This window comes from Nycticebus coucang, chromosome 23 (assembly GCF_027406575.1).
Source record: "Nycticebus coucang isolate mNycCou1 chromosome 23, mNycCou1.pri, whole genome shotgun sequence".
Taxonomy (NCBI): domain Eukaryota; kingdom Metazoa; phylum Chordata; class Mammalia; order Primates; family Lorisidae; genus Nycticebus; species Nycticebus coucang.
In genome coordinates this window covers 36857279-36871700 of record NC_069802.1, presented here as the reverse complement: position 1 = coordinate 36871700, position 14422 = coordinate 36857279, and the positions used below count along the sequence as shown (strand labels likewise).

At 47.6% G+C, this 14422-nt stretch overlaps 1 protein-coding gene across 4 annotated transcripts in view; it reads left to right on the top strand.

Moving 5' to 3' along the window:
• HTT (huntingtin) overlaps positions 1–14422 on the top strand; it is a 172619-nt gene that overhangs the window by 139369 nt on the left and 18828 nt on the right. For all 4 annotated transcript variants that reach the window (XR_008377225.1, XM_053577934.1, XM_053577933.1 and 1 more), the window contains exons 47-54: positions 210–332; positions 2694–2907; positions 3560–3705; positions 5255–5432; positions 6301–6399; positions 9589–9776; positions 11706–11832; positions 14082–14182. Coding sequence is in view for 3 of the 4 variants with exons in the window: in XM_053577934.1 (XP_053433909.1) it covers positions 210–332; positions 2694–2907; positions 3560–3705; positions 5255–5432; positions 6301–6399; positions 9589–9776; positions 11706–11832; positions 14082–14182 (1176 nt within the window). In the remaining variant the exon portion in view is untranslated. The remainder of the gene's footprint in view (positions 1–209; positions 333–2693; positions 2908–3559; positions 3706–5254; positions 5433–6300; positions 6400–9588; positions 9777–11705; positions 11833–14081; positions 14183–14422) is intronic.

Sequence of the window (14422 nt, the reverse complement as noted above, 5' to 3'; positions counted from 1 at the left end):
ACTCCTAGAGTTCACCAGCTGAAAGGGGAGAAGGGAGCTCAGAGAGGAGGTCATCCAAGCAGGTAGCAGCAGTTGAGAGGAAAGGAAGGACCTGTGGTGTGATAAGCCACAGCCGGGAGCAGCTAAGCCACAGTCCTGGTCCCATGCAGGGGAAGCTCCTTGAATGTCGCCCAGTGCATTCCTCTCATCTACCTTTTTCTTCTCCCCAGGACTGGTACATGCATCTTGTCAAATCCCAATGTTGGACTAGGTCAGATTCTGCGCTGCTGGAAGGTGCAGAGCTGGTGAATCAGATTCCTTCCCAGGAGATGAGTGCCTTCATGATGAACCCGGTGCGTGGGGTCAGCAGGAGCCCAGGGAGTCTCTGGCTTTCACTTACTATTTCCCAGGAGGATTCACTCCAGCATCATGTGACCCTCTTATTAACAGCATGTGTGGAAGACTCAGCTCTAGACAGGGACAGCCAGGATGTGGGGGGATCTAACATAGGAGGAGCCCAGGCCAGACCTGGGGAGCTCTAACCCAGATGGGAACAAGACAGGGTGACTCTTCACTCAGGTGGGGTGACTCTAATCCAAATTGGGAAAACATGTTATTTAAGCCATTTTACAATCCAAAAAGTGACAGTTGTTTTTAACTCAGCCTTTTATGTATTTAAAGAAATTGTGGGTAGTCTTAGATTACAGCCAGTTTTCACTTTTGTTTTCATGGTAATGAGGAAAGGTGTTGGATTAGTGTCTAATTTAGAGCCTTTAAGATGGAGAGCACCCTTCAATAATTAGGGAGGTCAAGATGGACTTAGAGATGTTGTCACATAAGATGCTGGGGACACGTGACACAGCAGAGACCACACACCAAAAGGCCCCAGAGGGATCAAATGCGGGCCTGGGGCACTCTAGCGAGGCCTGGGCTGGAAAATGTTGTAAGCTCAGGGAAGCAGGGGAGAGGAAGCTGCATGAGTTTTGAAAACATAGATGGAAACCCCTGTGGTTTTGGGTGAGAGCTCTCTGGCCTCAACCAAAGGAATAGACACAGGAACTGACCATCTGAACTAGCAGGTCAGACAACGGATGGACAGCGAGGCAGCATTTGTGCTATGGGCTTCGACACAGGGTCTTTGTGATGTAAAGAACTTGTTCATGGTGTTTGGAAATTGATCTTCAATAGGAAAGTAGACGCCTGCATGTAGCAAGGTTCCTTCTACCCCCCACTAGAATACTGAGGCTCTTCCCCTACCTCACCCCCAGGAGGTATCAGGGGACATGCTGGGAAGAGCTGGCCAAAGAGGCCTTGCGGAGTGTCGACATCTCTGTCATTGCCCCTCTGGTGGGTCTCCCTCAGAGGTGGTGCAGCCATAGCCCCAGGTTCCTTCTCAGACCTCCTAGGGCAGGGAGCGGACAGGACCTCTTGGGGTATTGACTCTGCCTCAGTAGGCCCCACGTGGGAATGATGTGGCTCAAGGACTGGACTCCAGGCACTCACAGGAGCACAGGGAAGGCAGCAGCACTGTGGTCTGGAGTTGTGGTGTTGATTGGCTTGAAAATAAGACCTATACTGGAAAATTTGCCCAAACTCAATTTGTTAAAATTCGGTTTGTCTTAAGATTTATATACTGAAAGCTGTTTTACTGAATGATAAATTTGCTTGGTAACCAATTTATTGGATTTTTTTCAAATTTGCTAACTGGGTTTTAACAGCTTGAAAGGTTCTAGCTGTAATAAGAAAGTTCAATTTGGGGCACTGATGATGCTTTTCTGAATATTAAACTAAGATTGATGTTCTGCCTGAAAAATTGGTCCTCCCAAGTCTTTAAATGGCTTTTAAAAAAAGTTGGCAAAACACAATAGAAATTGTTATATGAAATGCTGTTTTTCCAACCCCAATTTTGGCATTTATATGGCTATTTTGACTTATTTCAGCTGCTTTGAACATCTTTTTCAAACTCTAGGAACGTCTGATGTGTCACTGAGTTCTTGGATGGCATATTAGCTTTGATTTCCCATCGATTAAAAGTTTGTCATGCTAATGTTTCTATTTCAAACAAATTCAAGAACATAAGACAATGTTAGTTTAAAATTAAAGTACCGAAATAGACTAGAAATATATTTTTCCGAGCATATGTTAAAGAGAATTGCTTAAAATTTATAACAGATGTAGAATAGAATATTCTTTTTTTGTTGTTGTTGTTACAGTTTGGCCGGGGCCGGGTTTGAACCCGCCACCCTTGGTATATGGGGCCGGCGCCCTACCACTGAGCCACAGGCACCACCCAAATAGAATATTCTTTCTTTCTTTCTTTTTTGAGACAGAGCCTCAAGATGTCGCCCTGGTTAGAGTGCTGTGGCATCCAACTCCTGGGCTTAAGTGAGTCTCCTGCCTCCACCTCTCAAGTAGCTGGGACTACAGGCGCCTGCCACAATGCCCAGCTATTTTTTGGTTGTAGCCGTAATTGTTTGGCAGGCCCAGGCTGGATTCAGACCTGCCAGCTCAGGTGTATGTGGCTGGCGCCTTAGCCGCTTGAGCCACAGGTGCCGAGCCCCGAATAGAATATTCTTAAAAGATATTCTTTATGATGTACTAATCTGTATTATCTCATAAACATTTTCATTATTATTTGTTGTATTTCTTTTATTGCCTTTAAAAACTTATAATCTCGGTCATCATTTGCTTAACCTTTAATGTTCTAATTTCAGGAGTTCAACCTAAGCCTATTAGCTCCATGCTTAAGCCTAGGCATGAGTGAGATTTCTGCTGGCCAGGAGAGTCCCCTTTTTGAAGCAGCCTGCGAAGTGACTCTGGGTCGAGTGGCCAGCCTTGTTCAGCAGCTTCCTGCTGTCCACCACGTCTTCCAGCCCTGCCTACCTTCAGGGCCCACAGCTTACTGGAGCAAGCTGAGTGATCTATTTGGTAATTTAAAAAAAACCTTCTTTTATTTTTAAAAAGTGTTGCAGGGTCAATACATCACTTTGTACCAAGGAAATACATAGTAAATGCTGTTGATCTGGTATAGTGAAGGCATTTATGAAGATAACCAAGAATCAGTGCTAAGGCTTTTTTTTTTTTTGTAGAGACAGAGTTTCACTTTATTGCCCTCGGTAGAGTGCCGTGGCATCACACAGCTCACAGCAACCTCCAACTCCTGGGCTTAGGCGATTCTCCTGCCTCAGCCTCCCGAGTAGCTGGGACTACAGGCGCCCGACACAACGCCCGGCTATTTTTTTGTTGCAGTTTGGCCGGGGCTGGGTTTAAACCTGCCACCCTCGGCATATGGGGCCGGCGCCCTGCTCACTGAGCCACAGGCGCCGCGCAGTGCTAAGGCTTCTTAAGCTCTGAATTTCTTCTTGTGTGTTTGCCTCTTTGCTATTCATTGACATAGGCAGGGTTCTGAGCCCTTACAGAAGGCCAGGATAGACTTGGACAGTGGTGTGGGTGTGTGGGTGCCCTGCTGAAGAGTGATGCCTTGAGCTCCCATCAGACTCTCAAGGACTGCTCACCTACCTCTTGGAGGTAAAGGTCCATGCCAATTGCTGTACCCACCCACAAAGACCTTCTGTTTCAGGGGATGCCACGTGGTATCGGTCCCTGACCACACTGGCCCGGGCCCTGGCCCAGTACCTGATGGTGGTTTCCAAGCTGCCGAGTCATCTGCACCTTCCTCTGGAGAAGGAGAGGGACACAGTGAAGTTTGTGGTGATGACCCTTGAGGTAAGAAAAGCGAGTGAGGAATTCAGTCTCTGTGGGGTGGGACATGTGACCAGCTCTAGAAAGAATAAAGCAGTTTTATTTGAAAACCAAGAGCTCTGACCAGTCAAGTTCCCTCTCTCGTCTTCCTGACAATAAGTGCCCGTCATTGTAAAGGTGCCCTTTGTGGGTATGTGCATTCTTCCTCCAACAGCTGCTCCCAGTAACCTTTGGAGATCTGCAGGACACCCTTCTCATCCCTATCTATAAATGTCATGTGGATCCTCATTCTTTTTTTTTTTAATTAATTAATTTTTTAGACAGAGCCTCAAGCTGTTGCCGTGGGTAGAGTTCCCTGGCATCACAGCTCACATAAATTTCCAACTCTGGCTTAAGCGATTCTTTTGCCTCAGCCTCCCAAGTAGCTGGGACTACAGGCGCCCACCACAACGCCCAGCTATTTTTTTTTTTTTTTTTGGTTGTAGTTGTCATCGTTGTTTGGTAGGCCTGGGCTGGATTCAAACCCACCAGCTCTGGTGTATGTGCTGGCGCCTTGCTTGAGCTACAGGCGCCGAGCCAAATCCTAATTCTTTATAAAGAGTTGAAAAATAATCTGGCAAGTGTTGTATGTTTTAAATTGACCTGGATGTTTCGGCCATGGGAGAAATGAACACTTGTTTTTGTGTGTGTGAGCACTTAACAATTAGCTCCCCAAACATGTACAGGTGGGAGTGCCTTGCCATTCCCTGAGTCTGGCCTGAATCTCTAAAGAGCCAGGCTGTGCCGCTCACCCTCAGCACAGCCCCATGGCTGACCCAGCAGGGCTCTGTCTGCCACTTCACACCAGAGGGAGGGAGGTCATTGGTCGTTGATAGGGCAATGATTAAACACGTGCTCTGGCCCAGGTTGAGTCAGGCGGTCTGTCCTCCCTGTCTTCATTCAGGTTTCAGCTTGAGGAGGGGACGGGAATGCAGCTGTGAGATGACAGAGCAGGGTGATTGCTGCCATTGTGCTCTATGCCGCTGTGTGTGGGGTGATGCCCCTAAAGCACATCATCTCGAAAGATGGGATGTGTTGTTCTCATCCTACAGATGAGGAAAGCAAGGTTTAGGGAGGTTCAGTGACCTGCCCTAATTCACTCAGCGGGGAAGCGGCAGTCTGGCATTTGAACACCTAAGTTCTGTTGTTACCAGAACTCACGCTCTGAAATTCATTCTCCATGTTTATGATAGCAGCTACCCTGGTTCTGTGAGAGCCCTAAGGACGAGCCTCTTGCCTGGTAGCGATGTGGCCCAGGAGCAATTTCTAGAACAGAAGTGCCCCTGACACTGAAGGATAAAGGAAGGGCCAGAGTCAGGAGGGGCATTCCAGCAGAGAGGGGGCTGGAACTCTAGGAAATCACTGGGTCAGGAGTGAGTGTAAGGGAGCCTGGGATGGCAGTGGGGACAGCTAGGTCAAAGTGTGCCTGCTGGAAGGGCCTCTAGGTGCTCTGGACAGTCCCCCTGCTTCCCTGTAGGCCCCATGACAGAGGGTAAGTGTGGAGGCGTTCCTGAACACAGCTCTTCCCCTTTAGGCCCTGTCGTGGCATCTGATCCACGAGCAGATCCCACTGAGTCTGGACCTCCAGGCAGGGCTGGACTGCTGCTGCCTGGCCCTGCAGCTGCCCAGCCTCTGGAGTGTGGTCGCCTCCGCAGAGTCCGTGACCCACGCCTGCTCCCTCATCCACTGCGTGCACTTCATCCTGGGAGCCAGTGAGTGCAAGTTCATGAGTGGATTTTATCCTTGGTCAAGTGAACCAGTAATCAGCAACAAATGTAGTTCTCAAACATTTTTATTTTGTGGCATTTATTTGCAAGGTACTGAGTTAGGAACTGGGAGTAAAGTGTGTCTTAGAGTCTGCAAGAATTTAACTTGAATTTGCTTTTCCAGTCATGTTGTACAGATCTTGGCATTCCATCTTTCATAAAAAATACTACCAAATTTTATGTCCCTTTGATCCTTGGTCTTAGTTGAGTGCACATTCAAAAGATGACTTGTTTTCTGTTAGCATCGAAATGTACTGTTTCCTGTACTGCATCATAACAGTAATATGCTATAAAGCGAAAGTGGCTAATTCTTTCCAAGGGCAGGATCCTCAACAAGGGTCATTAGCCAAAACTTTTAAAAAGCTGGATATTACAGTTATGTGTTAGAGGGTGTGGTGTCTGGATGTTTATCACTGTTTCCATCTGTGCATTTGTAGGCAACTTGAAAATGAAGATCCAAGGATTAAGTTTTAAAAGCCAAACTTCTTGGGGGTTATAATGATGCTTTTAGCAATAATGAATTGTGAGTAGTCTGATAAAAGCCTTCAGGGCAAGAGAGGGCAAACAGTAGCCAGTGGTAAGATTAGAATCTGAATGTAGACACACAAATCCTCATACATTCACAATGACCCCAGAGATTGGTACCTGAGTCTGGTGTTGCCTATTTGTCTAAAATCAATTCTAGGAAATGGAGACCTCATTTAACATAATCTATCCCTTTGAAATTTGGGAGGCTACACAAATGTGAAATTTTGAATAAGTAGGACTGATAAGGGTGTTGGAAGGTCTTGTGTTTGTTCTGCTGTGCTCACAGTTGCCGTGCAGCCTGGAGAGCAGCTTCTTAGTCCAGAAAGAAGGCCCAGCGCACCGAAGGCTGCCAGAGGGGAAGGCGAAGTGGATCCCAACACACAGAGTGAGTCTCAGGACCCATTTTTCCCACTTATGTTTCTTTGGGGTCTTAAAAATCACCACAAAAAAAACTTGTAAGTGGTAACTGTGGGCTCAAGAAAATGTGCTCTACTCAGCTGCATCCTGCTGCTTCTCTCTGAACCCGAGTGGGATTTAGTCCCTGTCTTCCCTTAGCTGAAGTCCCCATGAGTCTGTCTTGACCCAGCAGGTAGCTGGGGTGTCAAGCAACTGGGGAATCCCACTAGATGTGCTTCATCCCTCAGACAGGGTCTGCCCCCTTCTTCTGGAAGGCCACTTTCCACATGATGGCGGTTACTCTGAGTTCCTGAGGGCCGGGAATGCATTTCTCTTCTTTGTGTTCTCAGAAATTAATGCTTGGGGGTGGGGGAAAGAAGTTAATGCTTGGCCTGTATAAGTGATAAACAAATGTTTATCAAGTGATAAATCAATACATAGAAACACTAAGGGACTTGAAGCTGGTAGGAATGTTCACGTGAATAGTTGGTACACAGAGTGTCTGTTTCAGCTGTCTCTTTGGTGGATTTCTTTAATTTCAGATTAATGTGAGGGTGCAAACAACTAGGTTACAATATTTGCATTTGTTAGGTAGAGTCCCTCTTGTATTTATGTCCTGCACCTAAAAAGTGTGCCATATACACTTACATTATGCCCGGTAAGTGGGAGTGAATTTATTTTTAAAGGCACAGAGTCCCACTCTGTTCCCCAGGCCTTAGTGTAGTCATAGCTCATTGCAACCTGGAGCTGCTAAACTCAGAAGATCCTCTTGCCTCAGCCCTAGAGTAGCTAGGACAACAGGTGCATTCCACCACACCTAGCTAGTTTTTAAATGTTTTCGTAGACATGGGGTCTCCCTGTGTTGCCCAGGCTGGTCCTGGCCTCAAGCAATCCTCCTGTCTTAGACTCCTGAAATGATTATAGGCGTGAGCCTCCGTGCCCAGCCATTGGATTTTTTAAAAGAAATTCCTGCTTACAGAAAAAAATCTAGCTCCATCTCTACAAAAAAATAGGAAAATTAGCCAGTTAGTGGCAGGCACCTGTAGTCCCAGGTACTTGGGAGGCTGAGGCAGAAGGATCACTTGAACCTGGAGTCAGAGGTTGCTGTGAGCTATGATGACACCATGGCACTGTAGCTTGGGTAACAGAGATTCTGTCTCCAAAAAAAAAAAAAAAGCCAAACCTAAATCCTAACTGTTTAAACCAATTTTAGACCTACATATGTACTACAGCTTTTTCTGTACTTTCCTCCTGATTCTAGGAGTAGACATTTTATTTATTTATTTATTTTTATTTTTAGAGACAGTCTCACTTTGTCGCCCTCGGTAGAGTACTGTGATGTCACAGCTCACAGCAACCTCCAGGTCTTGGGCTTAGGCGATTCTCTTGCCTCAGCTTCCCAAGTAGCTGGGACTATAGGCATCTGCCACAATGCCCGCCTGTTTTTTTGTTGCAGTTTGGCCTGGGCCAGGTTTGAACCTGCCACCCTCGGTATATGGGGCCGGTGCCCTACTCACTGAGCCACAGGCGCCGCCCTAGAGTAGACATTTAAATAGGGAAATGGTGTCAGTATGCTGGTTGGAAGGAAAATTTTTTTGCCCAAATGACTCCTTATCCTCCCAGGGGCCTCCAGGCTGCTAGGGCCATTTCAACTCCTTTATTCTGGCTGCTGGTTGAGAATGCCACCTGCAGCCTGTCCCACAAAGATGAGGAGACACCTCACCAGTGGCCCTGTCCTTTTCATAGAACGTTCTTACTTGGAATACTCAGCATGCCTTTTATTCATAAATGTCTGAATGCTTTTCTTGCTAGCTTTCGAGCAGTCCTACTTTGGATGGGGTTTTCCTGTCTTCAGTCTTAGGCATATATTTTTTTCTTCCAGTTCCCTATTCAAGGTTTTGTAGTTGCAGAGTCACCCAAAAGCATCAGCATTTTCAATACACAGCAGGTTTTTATGCAGCCCCTTTGAGGTTCTCTCAGCCTTTAGTTTGTGAGTTCATGATTTCTGTTGCTACCTGAGGACCATGACAGCACCCACGCGCATGGCCTTTTCTAGCGGAGTGGTAGCTCCAGGTGTTTCTCCTGGGCTCCTGCAATGAGCGCAGGAGCAGCCCCATCCTCACAGGCTGGTTTGAGGACCCAGGACATTAAGCACCTAGAGTACCTGGGAGGTCCAGTCTTGTTACAAGTGCACAGGAGATGTTACCAGAATTGTAGTTACAATTTGAATTTTTTTGCTCTAAAATACTGAGACCTTTCCAGCGTTTGGGTCGCAGTGGCAGCCCAGCCAGCCAGAGTGCCCCCAATTTGGGCTAATGGGACTGTGTTTGTTCCTCGTGGTTGTCTTTAGGCCACTTAATTTAGTCCTGGCCTGAGGAAGAAGTTTGGTGGGGTTTTTTTTAATCATCTCAATAGGATGATACTTTTTAATGGTTGGCCAATAAATATTATTAAAGCCAGCCTCATTTCTCTTAGCTTGGGGCTTGATTCCTTAAGTCCAATAAGAATCTTTCTCTGTATTAGGAAGTCGCCTAAACTGTTGAATCTCATGGACTATGGATATGGTCCATCTACTATACATTTATCAGCTCAACAAATAATTTTTTAGAACATACAATATGGGACTCAGAGTGAATAAGGACAGTCCCTGCCTTCAAGACACTGACAGGCCAGTGCTCTGGTTCTTTCTAAGGGTATGGAGTTTTCCTCAACATTCTGCCTCAGGAGTTCCATCAGAACCCCCAGCACATCAATCACCCCAATCCAGGGGAGAGAGTGAACAGGGGTTACAATGTGGTTTCTTTGCATATTACCATAGGGACAAGCAGAGTCCTGGGAGACCCTGAGGAAGCTGGCTAGGTGTCCTAAGGGAAGTGTTTGAAGTTGAGGGCCACCAGGCTGCGTTCGTGTGTTAGCAAGCTACTGCTGGCTGCGTCATGGATGCTGGGCAAGAGGGCTGGGGACTAAGGCAGCGCTAAGGTTCAAGACCATTGTAGCAATCCTAGCAGAAATGGAGAGGATCGCATGCTTTGGGCGATAGGCAGGAGGTGAGATGCGCAGGCTTTTGGACAAGTAGAATCCACATACTGGCTTGAGCAATGGGGGAGGTGATACCTTCTGTACTGTTTGGGGTATGTTCTGACAGAAAGTCCTCTCTTGACTGCGGGTGCTTGTTCAGATCCCCAGTACATCACCTCAGCCTGCGAGATGATAGCAGAAATGGTGGAGTCTCTGCAGTCAGTATTAGCCTTGGGTCACAAGAGGAATAGCAGCGTGCCAGCGTTTCTCACACCTGTGCTCAAGAACATCATCATCAGCCTGGCCCGCTTGCCCCTCGTCAACAGCTATACGCGTGTGCCTCCCCTGGTGAGTCTGTTGTCCCCTTGCAGAAGACCAAAGCAGAGCGAAGTACACAGGCCGCCCAGGCCAGGCTGGGCCTGCTGCAGTGGTGAGGGAAGTCTCCTCCACTCAGATGCTGCCTTGCTGTGGCCAGACGTCTCCTGGCCTGTGGTTTTGACACCTGTCTGATTCCCTCAGGCAGGTGTCTTACATCACTAAGATTTTCTCTACCACCTGTAGATTCTAAAGTAATTAGACCAGTTTGTTTATTATTATTATTATTTTTTTTTTTTTTTGGCCGGGGCTGGGTTTGAACCCGCCACCTCTGGCATATGGGACCAGCACCCTACTCCTTTGAGCCACAGGCGCCACCCCTAGACCAATTTGTTTAATGGCAGACAAGTAGTTATACCCCCTCACATGTCTTCCTCTAACGGTGGTCACCTTTGGAGATTATTCATGCATTTTGCTATAACCACTTTTATAATTCCTTTTTTGAAATGTGTTCAGAATCAATTAAAAATAGGCAGTGTTTACCAGGATTCTTGTTTTCAGATAGCATAAAGAGCTTAGCTTAAGGAAGGTACAGGTTGGTGGGGGTGGACTGCCCTCTATCCCATGAAATTACATTAGTCCCCAGCCTGTGGAAGTTAAGAGGAGGGATGTATTCCTTACTGGCCAGAGTCCTCCTCCAGCAGGACAGAAGGCTTGAATCAGTAGGAAAATTTGGCAGAACACAAAGCCTACTCCCCAGGGAAAGTGCTTGTTTCTGCCTGTCAACGTGCCTAGCACGTATGCAAGACTCTGGGGAGCCTGCAGCCAGGAAGTTGTGTTTGCTTGACTCTAAGGGATAAGACAGGTTTTGCCATGGGGCATGAAGGTATTCCAGATGGGGGCTTGTTCCAAGGAAAATCCCAGTGGCTGGCTATCTTGATCAGTTGCTGAGCCAGAGCTTTGGGAAGGGAGCACGAGGAGCTACTGGGGAAGCAGTTGTCATTGCTGCATGGGCCGCACTTTCTGCCCTTCTCTCTGAGCGCCAGGGGTCACTGCAGGTTCTGAGATAGCCGCTGGTTCTCTAGAGGGGTTTAGGGAGTTCCTGCAGTAAGGCACAGTCTAGATAGAGGTCACACTATCTGGAACGTCCTAAGGACACACTGGCACAGGCGCGTGCTGGAGGTAGAATTCCTCCCGTGAGCTCTGCAGCCACATCACTGAGTTGTACCCTAAAGGGAAAGGCCTCTGCGATGGGCACTGCCAGGCCTCCCTCTGGACGTGCACCCATGGGTTTTGAGGCTCAGGGGAGCATTAACAGATAGATAGAGAGGCTTTCCTGTGGCGAGGTGAGGGCCAGCTGACTATTAATGTAGAGAGAGCCCCTTGGCCCACAGACGGATTGTATGCACCATTTGGGTCCTCTGTCACCTCATGGAAGGGATGTCAGCTGAGCCTACAGCTGGAACAGGGGACCCTTCTGTGCACAGTGCTTATGTGAGCACCTCATGTACAGGGAACTGGGCTTCATGGAGTTCACAGAAAGGGACACATGGATCTCTTGTGCCTGCTGCCAGTAAATACTTATGTGTAAGGCTAAACTTGACTCAGGCTTGCCTTTGTCCCCACACACTATCGGTCAGTTGTGGGTGCATGGTGCTGCCTATAACTCCTACCCACAACCTCTCTAGCACCCTCAGCAAGCAGCCTGCCTCAGTGGGCTGTGTGGCAGCACCTGGAGACAGGTGGCTCAGGGAGCAGCACAAGGACAGGGGGCAGACTCAGGCCAGGGAGTCAGAGCCATGTTCTGGAGAAGGTAGGTGCATGGTCCCTTGGAATGTCTGGGGAGTCACATGGAGGCAGATTCTGCCTGGTAGGAAGGTAGCAGTGGCCTGTCTTGGTTTCCTCATGGTGTGGCTGTCTTGGCTCAACTGGCACAATGTTCTTTCTTTTTCATCTTTTCAGGTGTGGAAGCTTGGGTGGTCACCCAAACCAGGAGGGGATTTTGGCACAGCATACCCAGAGATCCCCGTGGAGTTTCTCCAGGAAAAGGAAGTCTTTAAGGAGTTCATCTACCGAATCAACACACTAGGTACTCTTGCAATCTCTCCTGCGGGGACACCAGACTTCTCGTTTATCTACCCTGAAGAAACCCAGAGCTCCAGTGCTGAACTTTTCTCCTTTGATTCCAAAAATGATTTGGGGGCATGAGAATGATAAAAACCCACATGAATCCATTTTGCAGTGTATAGCAAACCAAAACTCCCCATTATACTCAGAAGTTAGGTTCAAATTCCAATTTGTGTGAGTTTAATCTCAGGGATTTTTTTTCTGCCGAGCTTGTTTGAAGTCAGGATGTGTGCATGTAATTGATAACAGGAAGCCAGTTTCTGCCTTCTTGTTAGGCACTTAAGCTAACAGTGGCAGCGATTGTCTTGGAATGTTTCCTGTGTTCCCAGCCTGATGCCATCTTCTCAAAATGTAGAATGAGCAGATGGGGACAGATGTTAGTTCGAGTCTCTGGTTACTCACCTTCCTTGGGAGCCAGAGGGTAGAATTCAGAGGTCGGCTAGGGGCACAGATAGCCCTGGCTCTGTTGCAAACCTTTAGCTGAACAATGAGATCATTGAATCTATAGGACCTTAGTTTTGTTGTCTATAAAATGGGAGCCATGCCTGTTTCATAGAATTGTTACAGATTTAGTTTGTTGGGGTTTTTTTGTTTGTTTGTTTTTTTGAGACAGAGTCTCACTATGTCACTCTTGGTAGAGTGCCGTAGTGCCACTGCTCACGGCAACCTCAAACTCTTGGGCTTAAGCGATTCTTTTGCCTCCCGAGTAGTTGGGACTACAGGCGCCTGCTATAACGCCCGGCTATTTTGTTGTTGTTGTTGTTGCAGTTGTCATTGTTTAGCAGGCCCGGGCTGGGTTTGAACCTCCCAGCATCAGTGTATGTGACCAGTGCCCAAGCTGGAGTTGTTGCAGATTTAGAAATTAAAAAGAGATGCACGTAGCATCTCAAAAAATAATGGCATTAGTAGTGTTCTCATGAGGATTCTTCTTTCTGAGGAACAGTACAGGTCGTCCCTTTTTGTCTCCTTTTTACAACTAAAGGTACGATCTGGTGGTGGGATTGGAATCAGTAAATCTTCGATGGCTGTGCCCTGCCATGGTGTTGCCTGGAAAGTTCGTGTTCGTGGCACTGACTCCACTGTTGGGTCCACCCCAATCCCTCAGGCTTTTGCAGATTCTGTGTTTATTTTGATTCTAGATGGTTCTAGCGGAGCAGGTCTCTTAAAGCCACATACCTCAGGAGCTTCTCTTGTTTCCTGTCCTTAAAGGTATTACCAGGTAGCGTTCTGGTCTCCCCCCTTTTCTTACTTCAGTATCCTCATGTTTGAATTGCCAGTCAGACACGTATAACCCAAGACAAGTCCACAGTCCTTTCCTGATATTCACCTTTGCTCTTGCCCATTTTTCTTTATGTAAATTATTATACCTGTTTGTCAGTGTGTATATCTGTTCATATCTAAATCTGTCTCCTCCCACCCCCTTCTGTGTCCAGTTTACCAAGGAGACCCTGTCGTTCAGTGCACTAATCCTCCCATCCTCAGCACCACAGCCTGTCACTCTGGGCTTGCCGTGAGTGACACAGCGACCACCCCCTGGGTTATGGTGGGGACCTTCAGCACAGCCCTCAGAAACAACCATTCATGAAACACCACTTTGAATGTAGGTCATTGATGACAGTTCTTGAGAAGGGTCTGTCAGACCTGCTTACATCGAATGTTTGTTTTTTATCTGACACATTCTTTTTTGATCTGTTCTTCCAGGCAGGGTCAGAGAAACCATTGCTTTGACTTTTCAATTCTAACAGCTTTCCGAAGGGAGTCCTCATACCACACAGTTCACCCTCAGAGTGGTCTCCAGAGTAGGGGGTTGTGCATATAATCTCAGGGCTGGGTGTAAGAAAGACTGTTAGTCCCTCTGGTGTGTGCTCTGGCCCTACTCAAGCGTAGCCTGTGTGGCAGTCCCTGCACTGTCTTTGAGTCTACACAGCTAGGCTGACCAGGCTGCCCAGGTTGGACTCTTCTGCATTGCCCACATGTTGTGTGGCTGAAACCCCACAGCTCCCTTCATTGTGCTTCTGTTTTCTTGTTACTAAAATGGGGAGAATTGTCCTCTATATCCAAGAACTGCTATGAGGATTAAAGTATTTATCGTCTGTGGTGGCCTTGGTGCCGTGCCAGTTCCAGAGGTAATATCCTGTCAGCATAGCTATCGATGCTCCCTGGACACTCCGAGACATCAAATTCTGTCTGATGTAACATTTGTATTTGTAGGATGGACCAGTCGTACCCAGTTTGAAGAAACATGGGCCACCCTCCTTGGTGTCCTGGTGACCCAGCCCCTTGTGATGGAGCAGGAGGAGAGCCCACCAGAGGTGAGCCTCACAGCCCTGTCTTCACTGCAAGCAGGCGGGAACTGAGCCTGCGCTGGCAGGCAGAGGGAGGCAACAGGCTGACGACCTCTGTCTTGCCTATGATTGTCAAAGAACAGCCAGATTGTGCTTTGACTGATGTTGTACAACAGAGACAAATCTCCCTGGGGGCTGGGGTCTGAGCCTGCCCAGGGCTGGAGTGCGTTTTGTTATGGTATATTAGATGTTAGGGTCAGGAAGACC